Source organism: Etheostoma spectabile, chromosome 23 (assembly GCF_008692095.1).
Source record: "Etheostoma spectabile isolate EspeVRDwgs_2016 chromosome 23, UIUC_Espe_1.0, whole genome shotgun sequence".
Lineage (NCBI taxonomy): Eukaryota > Metazoa > Chordata > Actinopteri > Perciformes > Percidae > Etheostoma > Etheostoma spectabile.
Genome location: NC_045755.1, coordinates 17642818 through 17664703, shown reverse-complemented (window position 1 = coordinate 17664703; position 21886 = coordinate 17642818). Strand labels below are relative to the sequence as shown.

Below are 21886 nucleotides of genomic sequence, written 5' to 3'. Positions count from 1 at the left end.
CATACTGTGGTTTCTGTCCAAATTTTAAGTTCTACACTTTGGGATAATACGATCAAGAACAACGTTATAAACACAGAATATTTGTTTTAATTTGTAATTTCATTAGTTTTAAAGGTCCCATGACATGGTGCTGTTGCCGATGCTTTTGTATAGACCTTAGTGGTCTCCTAATACTGTATCTGAAGTCTCTTTTATATAGACCTTGTAGTAGTCCCCTATACTGTATCTGAATGCTCTTTATATAGACCTTAGTGGTCCCTAATACTGTATCTGAGTCTCTTTTATATAGACCTTAGTGGTCCCCTATACTGTTCTAAGTCTCTTTTATATAGACCTTAGTGGTCCCTATACTGTATCTGAAGTCTCTTTTATATAGACCTTAGTGGTCCCTAATACTGTATCTGAAGTCTCTTTTATATAGACCTTAGTGGTCTCCTAATACTGTATCTGAAGTCTCTTTTATATAGACCTTAGTGGTCCCTAATACTGTTCTGAAGTCTCTTTTATAGACCTTATGGTCCCCTAATACTGTATCTGAAGTCTCTTTTATATAGACCTTAGTGGTCCCTAATACTGTATCTGAAGTCTCTTTATTAACCTTAGTGGTCCCCTAATACGTATCTGAAGTCTCTTTTATAAAGACCTTAGTGGTCCCCTAATACCATATCTGAAGTCTCTTTTATATAGACCTTAGTGGTCCCCTAATACCATATCTGAAGTCTCTTTCCCAAAATTCACCTTGGTGCAGAATTAAAGCCCTAGAGCCGTCCCACAATGCGCTTTCCTTAGTATGTGCCATTTCTGTGTCTGTAGCTATTGAGGAGGAGAGGGGGGGAATTCTCTCTCTCTGGGCAGAATTCTCTGGGTGGGCAAAGCAGAGAAAGGGGCGGTAACCTTACCCATTATTACCTCATAAGGGGCAAGATTCCAGATCGGCCCATCAGAGCTTTCATTTTCTAAAGGCAGAGCAGGATACCCAGGGCTCGGTTGACACCTATCACCATTTCTAGCCACCAGGGGGCCATAGGCAGGCTGGGGGAACTCATTTAATGTTAAACTACCTCATGAAGTGACATTTACACGCCGTGGGACCTTTAAGTAAAATAAATAACACTTGTCTCTATATGTTTGCAGCTGCCAGACCAGTGGGAGCAGGTGAACATCCGAGTGCAGCGCCCCGTCTATAACCCTCCAAACTACACCTCTCACTGCGGCAACTCCATCCAGGGCGGAGACGAGCAGTCCATCTCTCTTCCACCTGGATCCAGGTAAAAACATTAGTTTACTTTACTACTGTGTCTCTCTAGCAAGACATTCACTCCTCACACTGACTCTCTCTGCTGTGTTTCAGACACGTGTTGCTGGTGAGGCCGGTGTGTTTCGAGCAAGGACTGAACTACACCGTTCGTCTCACTCTGCCTCTCTACTCGTCAGTCAGTGACGTCCAGAGCCCGTACACACTCGTCGACTCCGTACGTTGAATTTCATCCTTCATCCCCCAAGTTATCTTAAAGGATAGGCCTTGTCCTTGTTGATCTTCCTTCCTGTTAAGACTAAAATAATCCATGTAAACCTTGTAGATTGGTGGCTACTTGCTAATACTTAAGCACACATTATTACATTTTTTTTTTATTATGGTTTCCATTTCCCTTGACCTCCTCCTCCTCTTCTTCCTCCTCCTCCTCCTCTCTTTATAGTTGGTGCTGATACCCCGGGTCAGGGAGCTGGACATGTTCCATGGGGTCGATGGTGATGGAGCGTGGGATACGTTTCAGCGCTACCGGTGTCTGGAGACCAGCCAGAGCGTTGTCAAAAGCCCCTTGACCGACATCTGTAACAACTACATCTTCAGCGTCTCTGCTCTGCTCCACAAAGGAGCCATGGGTACGTAGCTCATGTATGTGTATATAATGTGTCTGTACAGTTGAAAACATTTTGTTATTTTCTTTTTGGAAAAAATATGTGTATCTGTCTATCATTTAAGGCTATGTTACAACTAATGCTTGTCAAGTAATATTCCTCATAACATTCTCACAAATGTCCTTCTTTCTTTCTCTCATCTTATCTCCCAGCATGCCAGTGTGACCCTCAGGGTTCACTAAGTTCTGTGTGTGAGCCCAGTGGAGGTCAGTGCCGGTGTCGATCCAACGTGGTCGGCAGGAACTGCGACCACTGTGCCCCGGCGACATTTCTCTTCAGCCCCAACGGCTGCAGGTGTAAGTTTTACATGACTATACCGTTATTATAGGCCAGACGCAGCAGGCAAAAGCATTTGTTTTGTTTCTTCGTGCACTGATCAGTGATGAGATTTTGAGCTTCCATGACATGTCTTCTTTCAGACTCGTGGAAAGTAAATCACCAAAATACACATTTAGGTGTTTATTTTACTACTTTTTCTTTTTGAGTCAGTAGATTCCGTAAGATTTTAGGATAAATTAAGCATACAAGGTATAGGATGCTGAGGATTTGATTAGATATTGTGTCTTTAAATAGGGTTTAAGGTATGCAATATTGCAAAACTTATCTTTAAAGGCAGTTTCCTCAAAAATCAGTTTGTTCTCACAATTTTGAACTCGGCTTTGTGCAATGTTCAGATTTCGCTTCTAATTAATAAGATGATGCTTCAAATTTAAAACTAAAAATGAAAACTTCAGAAATACAAAAAAACATTATCCTAATGTAAGTAATCAACTGGGGAAGTTTCATGGTGCTATTTATTAGTGTCTTAAGATGTCTTACCCTATTCCCATGTAATGACTCAGTCACAAGAAGAAGTGTATGATTAAATGTTCTCCCTCAGCTTGCGAGTGTGACGCTCGGGGTTCGATCGACGCCTTCTGCCACGAGGCGACGGGCCAGTGTGAGTGTGTCCCTGGGGCCACAGGGCGCCAGTGTTCCCACTGCCTGCCCGGCTTCTGGGGCTTCCCTCAGTGTAGGGCGTGCCAGTGTAACGGCCACAGCGAGTACTGCCACCCTCAGACCGGAGAGTGTCAAGGCTGCAGAGACTTTACCACTGGACACCACTGTGAGAGGTAGAAGTTAGGCACAAAGCTAAATTAAAATGATTGGAGTCAAGTGAAGTGTAAATATTTCTACTTTAACCCTTTTCTTTACTTCCAGGTGTTTGGACGGTTACCATGGCAACCCAGTGTTGGGTTCAGGTGGCAACTGTCGCCCCTGTATGTGCCCTGATGGACCCCGCAGTGGACGCCAGTTTTCTGACAGCTGTTACCTTATGGCTAATAGTAACCAGCTGGTGTGTGTGTGCAGCCCTGGCTACAAAGGTGTGTGTATACATATATACACACACACACACACACACACACACACACACACACACACACACACACACACACACACACACACACACACACACACACACACACACAGTAATTATTAATAAGAGATTTGTTTTTATGTAAGCAGCTTTCTTAAGTGCTCAAAGCATCTTAATGTCATCACATCTTAGAAACCCAAACAACACTTGAGGTCCCCTCTCATTATCCCGTTGAACATGAATTGACTTCCTGTTTCCTTTCCTCACCCAGGTGCCAGGTGTGATGAGTGTGCTCCCGGTTACTTCGGGAACCCTCTGGTGCCCGGTGGGCGCTGCATGCCCTGCCAGTGCAGCAGCAACATCGACATGCACGACCCGGGGTCCTGTGACGCTCGGACAGGCGCCTGTCTCAAATGCCTGTACCACACTGAGGGCTACGGGTGTCAACACTGCAAACAGGGTTACTACGGCAACGCTGGCACTCAGAGCTGCAGGAGTGAGTACAGAACTCAGTCTAATTCCATGTTTATATCCTGATACTGATATTTCTGCAAACTGCTAATGTTGGCTGATGTATTGACCTGGTTGACTTGCCAATTTAGCTCTAGCTGATATTAATTTAATTTCTTCTTTTTCTTTTTAAAGAGGATTTTTTTGGGACATTTTTAGGCCTTTATTAGATTTAGACTTAGACTTCTCTTTATTAATCCTTTTGGGATAACTCCTGCGAGGAAATTGAAAATTCCAGCAGCAGTTTTGGCAAGAAAAAAGAAATAGAAAATAGAAGAAGAAAGAAAAAAAAAGAAATGAAGCTGAAGAAATGAAATGGGAGAGAGAGGGGAAATGATATGCAGCAAAGGGCCGCAGGTCAGAGCCAAACCCGTGCCCATTGCATCAAGGAGTAAACCTCTATATATGGTCGCCAGCTCTACCAACTGAGCTATCTTGGGGCCCATTCATTTAATTTCTGTATAAATGCAAGTACAATAATGTCTGTTAAACAGACCCAAAAATCCAGTATCAGTTGGGTCCTAACATCAATCTCATTTTACAGTGGCTTTCCACAGTGTTCCTTTAAATATAATGAACTACTATCAGCAATTTCTACCCAAAGACGTGGGTACAAACGTCCAAAAGCCAAAGCTTGTTGAACCCTGATCAACATCTGTCCTCCTCTGTGCAGAGTGTATGTGTTACTCAGCGGGCACATCCCCTCAGGCCTGTTCCTCCCCTGATGAGTGTCAGTGTAATCAGCTCAGCGGCCAGTGTCCCTGCCAGCCGAACGTGGTCGGTCAGAAATGCGACCGCTGTGCCGTTGATACGTGGAACATCGCCAGCGGGACGGGCTGCCAGCGCTGCGACTGCCACCCCGTCCACTCTTCTGGATCCTCCTGCGATGAGGTGAGTCGGACACTGGGATGAAAACCAAGAGCCGTAACCACTCAACATCCCACCTAACGTCCAACATCTGTTTGCATCGTTTCCTGCATTAGCATTGCAACAGCTGCTTTAATTTTCTCTCCCACGTTAAGATGTATAGCTGAACTGAATCCCAGCGTTGCATCACGAGAACTTGTATTCAATGAACTGTTGGCAGAATTTTCCTGGACTGGCTCACACGTTTTCCAAACAGTTCTCATTGAGAGCAAAGTTGCTGGGCAGTAGCAAGTCACTGTGACCAACCCATCTAATCAGAGAGGCCTGTGTTTTTGTTATATTTTTTGATATATGGACTCCAGCTGTTTGGGCAAAGCAGAGCTGCAGAACTAACAGAGAGAAGCAATTCCCAAATGCACAGATCTGCATGTGTATGCACAGAAACATGCACATAAAGTACTATGTGTGCACACACACTCACACACACAAGCATTTGGGTTTCTGTGTTTACTGGCTGCTCTCCATCAGAGGAAGGAAGTCTCAGAATACACTCTGGAGTAACTGAATACACATTTCTCTAAGAGGAGTGAGTTGTATAAAACAACGCAGGCCCATTGTGTCTGCATCTGAAACGAAAGACATAAAACATGCTGCATTAATCCAAAAGTGACTATTTTAGACACTTAATCTACCGTCTCGTACACTTACTGTCTGATTATATTGTGTTGACCTGATGTTCTCTGCGTCCCTGTAGGTCACAGGACAGTGCTTGTGCAAACCCGGTTTTGGTGGCAAGACCTGTCGGGAGTGCAGAGAGCTCTTCTGGGGGGATCCAGAGGTCAAATGTCATGGTAAGTCACCCACCACCAATACATGAACAAACATAAAAACATCCCCAGCAGACCAGGGAAGATCATAAATCTGTTCATGCTTCCATTGCTCTATTTTTTACATCTGAATATTTCTGTGAATGTAGTGTTTATAGCGTGTTTTTGCTGTCCTCTGGTGGCCAACTCAGTTAATGGAGGTTCAAATATTCGGTTACAAATTCTCTGTTTTCTTTAGTAATGCTCTGCCAGGCCTGGACTATAACCACAGTCACCTCCTGCTTTCTTCAGTAGTTTTCATTGTGGCCCAGACTTGGCCAGCAGACAACATGCCACGTTTAGGCCAGAAAAGAACTCCTTAGTTGCCTTGTTTGTGTGTTCAAGATCACTGTCCACACACTGGGGAACTATGGATCAAAAAGGTCCTACACTGTTCACCCAATAAGGATGTGAACAGCCTTACTTTAAATCTCATGGTCATTTCAAATCCAATGTTCTGGAGTACAGAGCCAAAACATCCCTGTCCAAATACTGGCTCCCTGCACTGTATTCTCAAGTTGACATAACTCTTAGCTTTTTTTTCTCCTTGCAAGTTAAAGTTCTTTTGGATATGGTTCCCTGAGTCACCATGTTTAGCGGACTTGAGCTTTATATTGTAAATGTAAATGTGCTGTATTTATATAGCGCTTTTCCAGTCTTAACGACTACTCAAAGCGCTTTTACATAGTACAGGATACATTCACCATTCACACACTGTGGCCGAGGCTGTAGTACAAGGTGCTCATCAGATAAACACTCACACACAGATGCGCAGCATCGGGGGCAACTCGGGGTTCAGTGTCTTGCCCAAGGACACTTTGACGTGGGACTGCAGGGCCAGGGATCGAACCACCAACCTTTCGATTGGCAGGCAACCGCTCTACCACTGAGCCACAGCCGTCCATTGTCTGTCCTTGTTTTTTCTTTTTACTCTTTCTGTGTGTTTTCGTCCTTATGTGTGCAGTTCCTTATGTATGAGGAAGTATACCAGCAGTGGCTGTGAAATTACTTTGGTGAGTTAAGTGAATGAGTTGGTTACATGTCAGCAGCAGTGAATTACCAGTGAATTATTTATTGTCTGCTGAACAAACTGCTGGAGAGTCCATCTGCAGAAATGTGCGCCTTACAGTAGCTGGCTCACACTCAAAGAAAGAGGGGGGGGGCGGCGGATGAGAATGACCTCTTGCTCCCTGCTCATGAGAACCAGATGCATCCCATTTTCGTCATGCAGCTACACCCAGAAGACCCAGGAATTCGGAATTATTCCAGCTGTATTCCCCATTGGTCTCTTAAGCTGTTAAACCCGCTGGACCTCGCTGCCCATCTCCACAGATGATACACTTATGGAAATCTAAGCACTGTGGCCACACTGTGGGAGTAATGTGTAGCTACGCGAGAGAGTGGTGGTAATAAAGCCTCATAAAGATGCCATAGCTGAGAGGTAGTCCGGATTTCAATGTCGGAGGTTTAAATGTTTGTTTTGTTGTCATCTTTGTCTGCGTGGTGTAACCAAACAGGGCGGCTGTTATAAGCATGTGGCTCGTGTATGGCACGTCAATGGCTCTTAATCACCATGTATTTTCTGACCCTAATGTGTGTTTAAAAACAGGCATACTATTGCCCCCCCCCCCCCAACAAAACTTCAAACCTTACACTCATCTTCTGCTCCATAAATCATGCAAATAAAAGCAGCAACACTGATGGTCGAAACCGCTCAAATGCTGCATTCCTTCTTTCTAACTTACTCCAAAACTCCCTCTCTTCTTCTTTCACTTCTTCTTCTGGGATCGGGGGGGGGGCTGTGGAGTGCCCCGACACAATGACCTTCAAGGTCACGTTCCTGTCTTACTTTATTAACTTGAGGTGAAGCATACAGTCCCTGGAGAGACTTAAAAAGCACTAACACAGTGTCATATAACTGTTTTATGGTCAATAAAATGGAGTTCTTTAGGCCTCACGTAAGCTTTAGACGAAAAACAACTTATTACACTGTATATAAATTTTAGTGTCCGGATATTTTGTTGATCTTCTATGTCAAATGAAATGGAAAGCCAACACACATATACAAATATGCACATCATTTCTACTTCTACCTTATTTCTTTGTTGAGTTTTGTATTAATTAGGCATAGTTGAAGCTGACCATTGAGAACACCGTTTGATTTTTTGGGGAATGTAAAGACTTGAGAGCACTTTACATTTCATAGTTTTAAGATATGCAATGTTGGTTTTTTGAAAGGAAGACCACAATATTGTTTTAGATGCAGTATTCTGAGATTTAACCCTTTGTAGGCCAAGAAAAAATAAGAAATACATATATGAATTTAACAAATTTTCCCACCAGAATTTATTACTGGCAGAGTAGAAATAACTCTCACTTGTGAAAACTTTTCACCATGATGTATTGAAACGTACTTATACAATATAATAGAATAGTTTAATTACTTAAACATGTAACAGTATTAAAATTTCTGTATTTTTAGATCTCCTCAAAGCTATCTGGGGCTGTAGGGGGTACTTAAACTTACAAATTAATTCTTCTGTATGGCGTATGCCAATTCCAGGATTTATTTAGATTCCTGGAATTAGTTTTCCCCTGACTCTCCCCCCTGTGTGTTTCCAGCTTGTGACTGCGATTCTCGGGGAATCTCCAGCAACCAGTGCCATCGCGCGACAGGTCAGTGCACCTGTGTGAAGGGCGTGTCGGGCCGACGCTGTGACGAGTGCGCCAGAGGCTACACGGGTGAGTTCCCCACCTGTAAACCCTGCCACCAGTGCTTTGCTGTGTGGGACACCGTGGTGGGCGAGCTGACCAATCAAACCCAACGTCTGGAGGCCCAAGTAACACAGCTGCAGACCAGCGGGGTGACAGCGCCGTATAAAGACCTGGTCGCCAGCTTGGAGAGGAACGCCAAAGCTGTCAGAGAAATAGTAGAAAACAACCCTGCTGCAGTGAAGCTGGAGAGGACTCAGGACCTGATGCATCAGATTACGTACGTACATGAACAAACACAGTGGAGATCTACAGAAAGAAGTAGCAGACACGTTTTTGTTTATCACAGTCTTGTTGTTTCTTCAGCGGTGTGATGTCCTACCTAAACGGAAAGCTGAACACGACAGAGGAGACCTTGAACGTTCTCCACGATGACGCCAACACCACCGATGCAAACTTGGACGCTCTGACTGCCGAGGCCAACCAGCTGGAGCTGAGTGTCCAGGACCTGAGACAGCAGGTTCACAAAGCAAAGAACGCCAACATCCAGGGTGAGAAACCAAACCGGATGAGAGAAACTGTGTGTTTTTTAAACCTTTAACTAACAAGCATGTCATCAGTATATTGCATCACATTTATCCTAATAATAATTATAGTACATTTTATGGGCGCCTTTCACAACACTCACGGACACTTTACATTTACAAATAAAAAAGGATGAAAACAGATGAGCAATGATAAAACAGAAATACAACGCACTGAGTATGAAAGTTTGAAGAGGTAGAGGTATCTGTTATACTTATTCTTAAAACTGCAGTGTGTTGTAAAAGCTGGCTTCGATGTTTGATAGTTGAAGAAAATTGATCTGAAGAAAATTCTGAATGATTTCAATTAAATATGGTAGAAAGTTAGGGCATGGACCCAAGAACAGCTGATTTGTTTTGCTACAATTCCAGAAATTAGTTTTGAATGATTTCTTCCCACTGTAAGATATGAATATTTCTGCTATTTTCTCCTAATAACTACACTTAAATGAAAAAAAGTGATCTGTTTCCAAAAAAAATGTTATTTTGATGCAGATCTTGGTCAAGATGCAGTTCAAAAACAACTTGGAAAAAAGACTGTCCGTAAAATGACAAATAACCAGATGTGCAGCGCAGCGTTAGCAGGGATATGAACCGTTGTTAGTATTAAGACAAGTTTTGGTTTAACTTAATCAGAATCATATCTAGGCAGCATAGTCATCACAGGATTCCTGACTTGCCCCTGAAGTGGCTTTTATATCCACCAAGTAGCGTTGTTCATCTTAAAAAAAAGCTGAGTCATGTTGAACCTGTGCTAAAAATCACCATTATTTGAATAAGAAACCACATGCCACACTAACCTTAGCATACACATGTCAGACAATGATAAATAAATGATGCAACTTTTTATGGATGTGTGTGTGTGTGTGTGTGTGTGTGTGTGTGTGTGTGTGTGTGTGTGTGTTTTCAGGTGCCATGGACACTATTGCAGCGGCACACGTGCAGTCTACGACGGCAGAGCTCCGCGCCAACACCTCCACCAGTAATCCCGGAAACACGGTGGAGGTGTCGGCCACAGTACGGAGAGCCACGGAGGACAAACTGACCAGCGCTCAGAAGGAATTTGACCGCAAGCACCAAAGAAACACACAGAAGCTGGACAAACTGTCCACTGAGCTGGATAAATTTGACCTGTCACCACTCAGCAAGAAGGTGAGAAAGACTTTCTGTATTGCCTCTGTTACAAAAAGGCAAGACGTTTCATTTTTAAGAGCTCGTATCATACTCCTTTTTACCATCATATTTGTACTCTTGAGGTCTCATAGAATAGGTTTTCATGCTTTGATGTTCAAAAAAACATATTATGTATCTCATACTGCCCATTGCTGCAGTGCCTCCACCTGAAACACTCTGTCTGAGCTCCTGGCCCGCCTTTCTGAAAGCCCAGTCTGCTCTGATTGGTCAGCTGGCCAACTCTATTGTGTTGGGTCAACCAAATTGAAACTGGGCTATGTTTGCTCAGGCAGCGCCAATGGGCAGCACATTTGAAACACTGGGCTGCCATTCTCAATAAATGACTCATTGCTTGAGAAATTTCAAACAGGAATGTGGACGAGACGTTTTTTTTAGGCAGATAAAAAGTGCTGTATGTGGGTGAGAAAGCTCCATTTGGAGTGTAATGTGTCTATTATATTCATAAACTACTAAAAGATGACAAAATTTAAAAAAAGCATAATAGGGGCTCTTTAACACTGAAGGTTGTGTGTTTTTCTATCTCTCTGCAGACATGTGGGGGTGCGGCTGAAGGGGACGGCTGCCCTTGCTCCCCCTGCGGTGGTTTGGGTTGTGTCGGCGAGGACGGAGCTCTTCACTGTGGCGGAGAAGGATGCGGAGGCCTCGTCACAACCTCCCAAACTGCTCTCAAATCAGCCAAAGACCTGGACCAGGAGATCCTCACAGCGATGCAGGAGGTGGACAAGCTCTCCAGGATGGTGAGTGAACGTGGTTAAAAACTAAACGCATGTAGAATAAGTTAAGATGGCTGGGAGCAGCTCACTGATTTTTGTTCGCGGTCAGGTGTGGGAAGCCAACAGCCGCGCAAACGAAGCCAAGGTGAACGCCATGGACGTGCTGATCAAATCCAACCGGAGCAAACAGAGAGTGGAGCAGAGCAACGAGCAGCTCCGCAACCTCATCAAAGAGATACGAGACCTGCTCACCAGTGAGTACGCCGTCAAGTAACTTTATTTCCAGTTTTATGGCAGCTTGAAAAAAATAAGAGTTATGGCTCAGAAAATGTCATGCAGGCATGATTTTGGATTTGAGTGATCTAAGATGACTTTGAATATTATTGTAACTGGATAGAAGTGGCTGGAGGCAAACCTTTAACTGTGGCTGGACTGTAAATACCTTTATGTTGACGCTTTAGTCCATAACTTTGTGATCTTAATGAATGTCTGTTACATTCCAACCATTGCAAAATGAGTTGCTATAATGGAGGCTTGTATCATGTGGACGTGCCAACAGTTTTCTTTAGTCTTAGAATAGACTTTGAATTCCTCATGGGGGCGGCAAAAACTACGCGCTATAGCTTTAAGGCTATGATACAGTCCAGAGTGATAGAGAAAGATCTCTATGGCTCTGATACAGTCAAAAAGTGAAAAGAATAGAGTAAAAATATATATGCGTCTAAAATAAAAGGACTTGAGCTCTGACTGACGCTGATTTATTGATTGTTAGTTATAGAACTCAACAAACTCAAAGAAAGAAACTCAAAAGGAAAAAAAAAATCATCCGCTATGTTTTGTTTCTAATTATCCAGATGAGAAGGCAGATGTTTCAGTGATCGAGGCTGTGGCCAACGAGGTGTTGGCTCTGGAGATGCCGACCTCGACAGAAAAGCTGAAGGAGCTGACGGAGGAGATCAGGGAGAAGGTGGGCACTCTGACCAGCGTGGAGACCATACTCAGTCAGAGCGCTGACGACATCCAGGCTGCAGAGACGCTCCTGAAACAGGCCAAGGCTGCCAGGTAACGTGCACGCTTACATTTGGATCATCTTGGATGTTTTTAAAACTAAAATACATTGTTAATATTCAGAAACAAAAAGCCTTTTAATCTTAAAAGGAACATAAATGAATGTCCCAGCTGCTCACAGTACTCCACAGATCACTCCTGTTAATAGAGCATGGGGTTCCACATTTAAGGTCCCATGGCATCACAGTTTTGCTTTATGAGGTTTTTTAACATTGCTGCATTGATTGGTTTTAACATGAGTTCCCCCCAGCCTGCCTATGGTGCCCCAGTGGCTAGAAATGGTGATAGGTTTAACCCGAGCCCTGGGTATCCTGCTCTGTCTTTGAGAAAATGAAAACTCAGATGGGCCGATCTGGAATCTGGCTCTTTATGAGGTCATAAGGGGCGAGGTTACCTCCCCTTTCTTTGCTTTGCCCGCCCAGAGAATTTGGTCCACCTAAAATCATGGCTTTCAAATGAGCAAAGTGGCAGTTGGTCAAGGCCACACCCCCAGCCTCCACCTTACCCCCCCCCCCTCTCTCCACCTCAAAAGTTACAGACTTAGAAAGGAAACATAAGGAAAGCTCATTGTGGATGGCTCTAGTGGCTGTAATTCTGCACCAAGGCTGAATTTTGGGAAAGAGACTTCAGATGGTATTAGGGGACCACTAAGGTCTATATAAAGGAGACTTCAGATACAGTATTAGGGACCACTAAGGTCTATATAAAAGAGCTTCAGATACAGTTATTAGGGGACCATAAGGTCTATATAAAAGAGACTTCAGATACAGTATTAGGGGACCACTAAGGTCTATATAAAAGAGACTTCAGATACAGTATTAGGGGACCACTAAGGTCTATATAAAAGGACTTCAGATACAGTATTAGGGGACCACTAAGGTCTATATAAAATAGACTTCAGATACAGTATTAGGGACCACAGGTCTATATAAAAGAGACTTCAGATACAGTATTGGGGACCACTAAGGTCTATATAAAAGAGACTTCAGATACAGTATTAGGGGACCACTAAGGTCATATAAAGAGACTTCAGATACAGTATAGGGGACCACTAAGGGCTATATAAAAGCATCCACTCCTTTAAACAGGCTCTACCGCATGCATGGTATAGTTTATTTACATTAACATTTACATTTTAAATAGTCTATACATGATATATAAATAAAGTTATGTTACTATAAATAAAACCTGCCCAGTGTATTCACTGTTAACATATATATATATATATATATATATATATATATATATATATATATATATATATACACACTATTTGTCCATCAGTGAAGAGGCGTCTAACATGAAGGAGACAGCAGATGTGGTGAAGGCAGCCCTGGTTGAGACTGAGCGTGCTCAGAGTATCGCCATGGACGCCATCCAACTGGCCCAGAACAACACAAAGGGAACTCTGGAACTGCTGATCTCTGTGAGTTTAACCTCTGACCTGCAAGGTTACTGTTGTCAGGGAGATAAAACCACTAACAGCTTGTAAATGTGGGTGTTTTAAGAAATATTAGACTTGTTTTATTCCCTAATGCGATGGATGTCAGTGATGACTGATTCAACTATAAATACTGAGTCTTCATTATTCTTTTAACCACAGATTTTTTTCTGTAAAATGTCTGAAATTATTACGTATTATTACGTCCAGCATGATTTCTAACACAGAAACCAAGCTCCCCGTCTTGTGAACTCACATTTAATCAGGAGCTCACATAGATTGTATATAAAGATTCTCCTAATTTAAAAAACTGAACAGAAAATATTATTTTGAAGGCAGCGTAGAAGTGATAAAGGAACATAACATGTAATGACTTGCAACGCCTTTGATGTTATTGGCTTGCCGGCATAAAAAGAAACTTACATTGTCTTTTTATGTAACATAAATCACCTAAAGTGTGTGTGTGTGTGTGTGTGTGTGTCAGGTGGAGTCGGAGACGGCGATGTCGGAGCTGAAGCTCGGTAACACCACAGGTCGTCTGCTTCAGCTGGAAATGGAGGTCGGCCTCCTGAGACAGAACAACTTGGAGGTGGACCGCCTGGCGAAGGCGGCCGATTGGACCACCGACCAGGCCAGACTGAACGCAGAGGAGGCCCAGCAGGTCTCTCTCACTCACACACACACACACACACACACACACACACACACACACACACTGTCAACTCATGCTTACCTTCTGAAATACTTTGCATTTGGAATGGGGGTAATGACTACTTCCCATCAGTCTAACAATGTGAAAACATGTGCATTTTGACCTGCTGCTCTCATCCAGGTAATGTGGTAATTTGTTTCTGTGCGTGTGGAAAGGAGTTTGACACCGAGGTGAAAGATAAAATGGCTGAGGTGGAGGACCTGGTGGAGGATAAAGGGGAATCGGTGCTGCAGGCGAGGAGAAGAGCAGACATGCTGCAGCAGGAGGCCAAAGAGCTGCTGGCCCAGAGCAGCGTCAAGCTGCAGGAACTCGGAGGTAGCCGCCCAACGTTTACAAATGTTTTTACATGATTTTATCGTTTCATTATATTTCATTTAGGACAATTATGAAATGTAATGCGTGCATTTCATGTGACATTCAGGGGCCGCACAAAATTGTTTTGATGACATATACTATGCCTTTTTTTTATTTTATAACACATATTTTTATAACATACTATACTATGACTTTTCATTTTTATAACATACTATACTATGACTTTTTCATTTTTATAACATGATATACTATGACTTTTTCATTTTTATAACATACTATACTATGACTTTTTTCATTTTTATAACATGATATACTATGACTTTTTCATTTTTATATCACACTATACTATGACTTTTTTCACTTTTTTTCATCCCATTGTGACAATCTTATTATGACAAAAGTTCAAACACACAGTGATGTCACTTCCTGTGTTTTCAGTGTTGGAGAGTTCCTACGAGGCCAACCAGATCATCTTGGAGGAAAAAGCTGCCGAGCTGGCCGAGTTGGAGCAGACCGCCCGTAGGCTCCTAGAGGAAATCAGCTACAAAGTGACGCTGTACAGCACCTGTCTGTGACCTACCTGTCGCTCCAACACCTCCAACTCTTTGTTGTCCTACGTGAACTGGCTGGGATTTAAATGGTGCCAAATGTTTTTAAAGCTTTTCAAAATACTGCTCCCACATGATTCCCAGCGTATTTGATAGCTTTTAGGACCAAACACTGTAACATGTTTGACATTGTCAGTGCCAACAACTTTACATTCAAGTATTTTGAACAGCTGTGCCAAAAAGGATTTTAACAATGGAAACAAGTTGTAAAGCTGCCGAAGACCATTACAGTATTGAAGTACCGAGTCCCAAAGGAAACCACTAAAAGCCAATGTGACCTCAGCGCTCGAAACCAGGAATGTGTAGAGAATATAGAACAATTTAGCTGTAGAAGATACTACAATCTGTGTATTTAAATATATGACTAAATATATATGATAGAAACATTTTATACATACCTTATAAGCCCAAAGATATCAAAACATCATGTGGTTCAAAAAACATTCGTAAATGGTTCTGTGAGATGAAAAAATATTAAATTTTGATTTGAAAACAACCTGTTGGTCTTTTATTGTATTTTTGGTGTATGGTTGAGTGCCTAGAAAAGTTTTTTTTCTATAAATATTACCGACATGCTAAACTATGACTTTTTATCATTTTTTTTTAACATACTCATGACTTTTTACCACTGTTTTCGACGTACTATACCATGACTTTTTATGACTTTTTATGACTTTTCCGACATACTATGCTTTGACTTTTTTTAAATCATTTTTTCAACATACTAAACTTTATCAGTTTTTTTACATACTATGCTTCATCAGTTTTTTTTCAACGTACTATTTTATCACTTTTGTAGACATACTATTATTTTTGTATCACTTTTAGACATACTATACTGACTTTTTTTATTCCTTCTTTTCCAACTACCGTTATTCTAACCTTCTTTTCCAATTATGCCAGCAATCCAGTTTAGTTTTTAGCAATTTAGCTCAAGCCTTTTCTGTAAGAAATGCATTTTCCGTTAAGATACTTGTACTTTTACTTGGTATTGCTTTCAAGTACTTCATACAAGACTGTTTTTCATTTTGGCTTGGTAGGGCAGAACAGTCACTGTCAATGAACAATTGACAAAAGTGTGAAAGAACGTTAAGTTTCTCTGCTCTTTTTCTCCTGATGTTTTGTTTCATAAAAGTGCATAACTCGTTATAGTAACAGAGGTTAGTTGTTCTGTTTGAATAGGTAAGGTACCAGTTTTACTTTACATTATGATCATTTTAAGTCTTAATTTGTAAAGTAACTAATTACCAAAGTTATCAGATAATTTTAGGGCAGAAAAGAAATCCCAATATTTCCCACTGAATTGTAGTGAGTAAAAAGTAGCATGAAAAAATACTCAAGTACCTTCAATTTGTACATCAGTACAGTATTTGAGTAAATGTACATATTTATATTACACAGCTTTTGAATGTAAAACAAATGCAGCAGGTTAAATATTTTTAAAGGGGTTTTGAAACTTTAAAAAGACAACACTTACAGAGCAGCAACATTATCATGTTAAGAGAAAGAGGACAACCTTATCTACAAGAACATATTTATTTGCATTATTTGGCATTCAGAAGAATATTTGTTCCTGTTAAAATAGAGCATCCTCCATGAAATAAAAAATAATTCAATATTACAAAAGATGACTCCTACAACAAAGGCTGAACTTGTACAGTAGTTACAACAGATAAGACTTAAATGTATCCAGCTGTCTATCAATTTGTCAGATGAATACATGTGCTGTATTTGTATAATGAAAGACGACATATTGTCATTACATACCAGTTAGATGTTATGGCTCTGTAATTATGTAGCACTTCAAACAGGACAACACTAGTAGCAGCAACATTTGAATGGATTCTTGTGATTGTGTTTGCCCAATGGTCAGGTCCCATACCTCACCATTGGGCAAACATAATCACAAAAATTGAAAAGGATAAAACTGGTATAGGGTATTGAGTTGTATTCTTAAAAGCAAAACTTGAAATGAAAACAAAAATTTCCATCATCATGGGATAACTGAAATTTGCATTTTCTTTGAGTTGTTAGTTGAATATTAGCAGCTTGATACAGAAGGGTGACAACACTGACGGGGAAATCCTCCCACAACACACAGCAAGGATCTCTGTGTATAGAAATCTGGTGTAAAAATAAATGGAGTTGTGGTCTGAGAGGAACCCTCACATATGAACCTTAAATCAAAGTGTTGACCCCCTTTATACTCTTCACAACCTACAGCTTTTATGCTCCAAAACAAAAAATTACAACTTGACATAAAGACAATAAAAGTGCTTTGGATCTTTTTCCTCTTCTGTAACTCATAGGGGGTAAGGAGGTCCCAGGTCTAGTCCCTGCTGCGGGGGCTGTGTGGGGCAGGAGCTCCCTCCACAGGCGCTGAGCTGGGGACGGAGAGCAGCTGGCCGGCGTGGATGCGCTCGTTGACGCGCAGCTGACAGCCGTCCTGCAGCATGCGCAGAGCTATCCTGGCGATGTTGCGTGAATCGTCCAGCCCGGAGTGAGGACGGCCTTCGTACTTCAGGCCCAACTTCTCCAACATGGTGCTCAGCTTCGTCTGTGTGCGGGGGACCTGGGGGCGCACAATGGGTTTGTTTGCATATTTGATTATTTAATTAAAAAACAAAACATATTTTTGCTTGTCATATTTGCAAGTGTTGATGTCTTTTATATTATGAGTAACTATGTTCATATGTACCTCCTTGCGGGCTCATTGCGAAATAAAGAAAAGGTCTAGAAAAGACATTTACATCCAGTCTCCTATCTTAAGACAATTAAAAACACAAACCTTGTAGAAGTTCCCGTATGATTTCCTGATGTTGATCCACTTCTTTGCAAACTGAGGATATCTGATGTGGCTGAGCCGACACTGGATGTTGAGGAACTTGCTCATGTCCCAGGCCCTTAAGAAGAAGTAGACACCAACGTAGTGTAAGATTTCACTAAACTGACCAGAAGCATCACAGTTCCAGGTAAAATTCTGCACCGTTACTGAACTCAAACATACCCGTCAGTCAGGATGGCGTATTTGTACGTTGTCCCGAGCTCCCTCTCCTGAAGCCAGGTGACGACCTGCTGAAGTACCGCTGGAAACAGCTCTGCTTCATCCACCATCTTCTGCTCAACAACAACAACATTTTATTTCATGTTTATTTGAATAGGGGCAGATGCTAGTACAGATAGCTACTACTAGTTTCCGATGCCTGTCCTTAGAAGGCCTTTACACAGTAACTCCTGATTATTATGACACTTTGCTATTAACTGAGCTCAACGGACCTGCGTTATTCCTGTTAACTTCACACAGAAGTCTGAAAGCTGTGGGTTCAACTCGGGTTTCACATATGCCTGAAAGGAGTCCACCTGCAAAATAAATGGGAGAAACAAGTTTAAAAAAACATTCATATATACAAATGCTCTGCAGTTTAAAAACTGAACATCTCAAACTTCGCTTACAATTTGTAAGGTGTGCGTGTTGATAAGAACCATGGGGAACTCAATGATTTCATGATGGAAGTCTGAGGGATTATCCTCTTCACACGTTGCTTCAAAGTCCACCACGCAGATGTAGTCGTAGTAGGTGTCAGTGGGTCCCCCCTCAGATGCCGACTGCAGAAGCTTCTGCTTCTTATAGTGGCTCTTCAACCTCTTCTTCATCACATCCTTTACACCTCTTTACACACAAAGAGAAAAGACGATTAGGAAACAGTAGCTCTCTATGTTGAGAAGTTAAGTAGCTTTTAATATTGAAGGTTGATGAATTGAGCTTGGGATTTCTGCGTATAAATTAAAATTTCAGGTGCAGTCCATTTTTAATATGGATAATAGTAAAATTATTCTGTGTAATTTAAAAGCAATCAGGTGTGTTTTCTTGAAACGTTAACCAAATGCTTTTAAACTGTTCTATCATATACTATATTAAATGAAATTGTTATACTGTTTATATTACATTATATACTATATCATATTTCTATATAAATGCAGACAAACAGTAAGTATCATTATTAATAATCATATTATATATTAGACAGGTGCACGCTTTACATACACTATAATATGCTGGCTTAGCTGCTACAAATCAAATCACTTCTGTTATTTTTTATCTTTAATTGCTCTTGTTTAGTTTTTATTTTTTACTTCCATTTGTATTCAAAGTTTCTACTAGTCTGGCGATCACCAGACCAAGCCGAGCTCAATAGATTTGAGATTAATCTGGGGAGTCTGCTCTGTATTTTCTCTGCACAAGAGGCGTGACCAACGGGCATCGTTCAAATGACTCTGTACGCAATTGGGTAGTCCTTCAACCAATCAGACCAACGATCCGGGTGACGTAGAAGCAACAGCGGGTCAACGGGTTTGCTACGCTTCGGTGGCCGCTATGTTGAATGTAAACTAGAAGCTGCTTGGTCGCTTCTCTATCGTCATCGTCGTTTGTGATTGGTTCCCGCAAAATTATGAAGTGAAGCAGGAGAATTGAACGTGCAGGTTTCCAGACCGAGCTGCAGGGAGAAATCCAATCGCCGGCAGAGTGGGCGGGGTTTACCCAGTCTGGGTTTCTACAGGTTTCAACAAGTCAAATTTAAGACTTTTTAAGACCTTTTAAAGACCATTATGAATGAAATGTAATCAAAACATAAAAAATAACAAAAGAGTCCGATGTCACAGTCCGGAAACATTGTCTGAAAGAACTCCCAGATTTCCTAACCAGCATTTTAGGACTGGTGTCTAGACAGCAACATAAGTTGCATATTGGTCCCATTTGTAGTCGTAATGCAGAAAATTATACTTCGATGATAAAGCGCCTAAAATTTAAGAAAAGTTCCAAACAATTTTTTTAAAGACCACGCAGAAACCTTGGTCCTTTATTTACATACCTTTTATAACTTATTTGTTATATATATACATACTTATTCTGTCCTTTTGCTGCTGCAACAACCAAATTTCCTGACTGAGGATCAATAATGGCTTATCTTATCTTATGTTTAATGTACTGGGGACACTGTTACCTTGTGTCAAGCTGCAGCTCTGCTAACTTGATCCGAAGCTCCTCCTTGGACATGCGGTTGATGTGTCCATTGGCCAGAGCGATCTCTTTGTACACCGGATGACTGAAGTCGCTGTTGGACTGAGACGGGGACCCCTGAGGAGCAGATTCTTCATCAGGACATATCCTGCTGCAAGGCTTTGCCTAAAGAGGAATTATATCAGTCAGTTTGTGTCCCAGAAACACAACATTCAGAGCAATAAACATTTTACAAAAAAGTGTGAAGTCCAAAAATGTGTCTGTTCTGATTATCTGTGAAGGCATACAGGTCAGGTCACAACTGTTACTCACTTACTTTGGTTTACACATGGGCAAAAAAATTAAGGAAAAATCATTATAAAGTGTCTTAATAATAAGTTTTCATATTTGATACTCCTTGACAGAGATTCTTAAAGTCTCTTCTGGAGTGATAAACACCATTATTCCCAAAAAATATTCACTCTTTTGGTGTTTTAATGATGGTTGTAATGGTTTTTTCCTGATAACCATCTGTACATTGTCCAGAAATGAGAGGACTATACAAATAATTTTGCTTTGTTTTACACCAATAACTGGGAAACCTACATTAAAAACTACATTAGTTACTGGTTTACAGATTTATAAGAAACCTCCACCAGTTTAGTGATGCTTAAACATTGTTGCATCACCAATTATAATCCAATAATATAATATATATATATTTTGAAATGTTGCCAAATGAGTAAATAAGGAAAATGTTGAATGCAGGACTTAACGTAAGGTTGCTTGTCGCAGTGTTTCTACACCATAACACTGTCTACTTAATATCAGAATACTTCTAAACCACCGATGTAGTCTTTAACGCTTAACGTTACCTACAATAACAAGACAATTAGCCGATTTTATAGCTGGTTCCCTGCAACGTTACCACGTTTAGTAGACATAGCTTCAATTTAGTAGCTAGCTATATTAGGTTTAAAATGTAAATGCATTAAATATAGCTATCTGTTAACCACGTAGCTACATGTTAAACAGTGTTTCAAGGTAACGTTACCGTTATAACATTAAGCTAACGTTAGCTCGCTGTTTACACCAACCTTTTCAGTCTTTTCTCTCGTGTTCGACATCTTCACATTGACGTCCTTGGCGTGTATGTTCTCCTTGTGCTCATCCATTTAAGGTGGAAGATAATCCAGAAACTAGTTAGCAAGTTAGCAGACTAACCTAACGTGAATTTAACGTTAATTCGTGAAGGTAGCGTTAACGTTACAATCTAGCTAAGTTAACGGTTTAGCTACACTTGCTAACATTAGCTAAAAGGTTAGCACAACATTCCTGTGGGATTTCTTCGGGGTTTTCCACTTTGAAGCCGCTAAGTACGATGCTAATTCGTTGAGTTATTTTGATTACATACGTCAAATTTAATCAATAACAAAACGTCTAATTAATAACGTTACTTTTCAGCGGCAATAGGCAATGGCAGCTGGTCTCCGCAGCAACATTAAACTTCTCTAAGGCGGACAGTTAGGGACAGTTGTGACGACTTCCGTTTTGCGCCAAAACATTCGGACGCTCACTGTCGCCATCTGGTGTTGAGGATGACATAAAAATAAAAAATAAAAAAAACTTTATACAAAACACGACCGCTAGCTCATGTCGTCCTCTTCTTTACACTTTGTTCCTGATTTTCGCAACTTAAATTGTTTGCTTCCTTTCTTTTATTACTAGAAGGGCAACTATGAGATAGCCATATGTGTATTAAGGTATGTAAACCGTACAAATGTATACAAGTACATGTAAATTATAGATAAAACTAGATGTATAATACATCCAAAAAGACTAGGCCTACACAAGCTGTATCATGATTTTCTGAATGTTTACTGTTGGCCATTTTGTATTTATATACCCTAACTAGTGTGTATTATAAGAAATAAAAATGTATAGTAAATAATTGTTTTTCTTTATGTTTGTGTGCTGCTTTATCTGCTTTGGTAAAACGATTGCCATTAAAATCATCTTG

At 41.1% G+C, this 21886-nt stretch overlaps 2 protein-coding genes and 1 long non-coding RNA gene across 4 annotated transcripts in view; 1 reads left to right on the top strand and 2 right to left on the bottom strand.

Moving 5' to 3' along the window:
• Positions 1-11356, bottom strand: part of LOC116673382 (uncharacterized) — an 18185-nt gene extending 6829 nt beyond the window's left edge. The window contains exons 1-2 of the long non-coding RNA XR_004327827.1: positions 11306-11356; positions 6044-6049 (exon numbers count right to left, since the gene is read on the bottom strand). This is a non-coding gene — a long non-coding RNA (uncharacterized LOC116673382). The remainder of the gene's footprint in view (positions 1-6043; positions 6050-11305) is intronic.
• Positions 1-15188, top strand: part of lamb1b (laminin, beta 1b) — a 36549-nt gene extending 21361 nt beyond the window's left edge. The window contains exons 15-33 of the mRNA XM_032505604.1: positions 1135-1268; positions 1352-1472; positions 1698-1884; positions 2073-2216; positions 2801-3032; positions 3121-3284; positions 3549-3773; positions 4461-4678; positions 5409-5505; positions 8143-8512; positions 8599-8783; positions 9727-9968; positions 10541-10747; positions 10833-10977; positions 11578-11785; positions 13076-13217; positions 13717-13893; positions 14100-14259; positions 14698-15188. Of these exons, the coding sequence (XP_032361495.1) occupies positions 1135-1268; positions 1352-1472; positions 1698-1884; positions 2073-2216; positions 2801-3032; positions 3121-3284; positions 3549-3773; positions 4461-4678; positions 5409-5505; positions 8143-8512; positions 8599-8783; positions 9727-9968; positions 10541-10747; positions 10833-10977; positions 11578-11785; positions 13076-13217; positions 13717-13893; positions 14100-14259; positions 14698-14834 (3495 nt within the window). The 3' untranslated portion in view covers positions 14835-15188. The remainder of the gene's footprint in view (positions 1-1134; positions 1269-1351; positions 1473-1697; positions 1885-2072; positions 2217-2800; positions 3033-3120; positions 3285-3548; positions 3774-4460; positions 4679-5408; positions 5506-8142; positions 8513-8598; positions 8784-9726; positions 9969-10540; positions 10748-10832; positions 10978-11577; positions 11786-13075; positions 13218-13716; positions 13894-14099; positions 14260-14697) is intronic.
• A 1196-nt stretch (positions 15189-16384) lies between these two features.
• On the bottom strand, positions 16385-21452 carry eri1 (exoribonuclease 1). 2 transcript variants are annotated; one of them, XM_032505661.1, is made up of 7 exons: positions 20964-21452; positions 19871-20052; positions 18321-18537; positions 18144-18230; positions 17875-17984; positions 17656-17770; positions 16385-17439 (listed from the first exon to the last, which is right to left on the bottom strand). In XM_032505661.1, exons 1-7 carry the CDS (start codon positions 21039-21041, stop codon positions 17197-17199), a joined length of 1032 nt encoding a protein of 343 aa, XP_032361552.1. In that variant the 5' UTR covers positions 21042-21452; the 3' UTR covers positions 16385-17196. The 2 variants fall into 2 exon arrangements, with proteins under 2 accessions (XP_032361552.1, XP_032361553.1); XM_032505662.1 differs by having other exon boundaries at positions 18144-18227; positions 20964-21448.
• Between the last annotated feature and the right edge of the window lie 434 nt (positions 21453-21886).

Bases quoted from the DNA above. Each gene is read 5' to 3' on its own strand.
- eri1 (XM_032505661.1), bottom strand. From the start codon at position 21,041: ATGGATGAGCACAAGGAGAACATACACGCCAAGGACGTCAATGTGAAG. The intron at 18,231-18,320 runs GTAAGCGAAGTT...CCATTTATTTTG, and splicing joins ACACGCACACCTTACAAATT to CAGGTGGACTCCTTTCAGGC. The intron at 17,440-17,655 runs GTTTGTGTTTTT...GTGCGCCCCCAG, and splicing joins CATACGGGAACTTCTACAAG to GTCCCCCGCACACAGACGAA.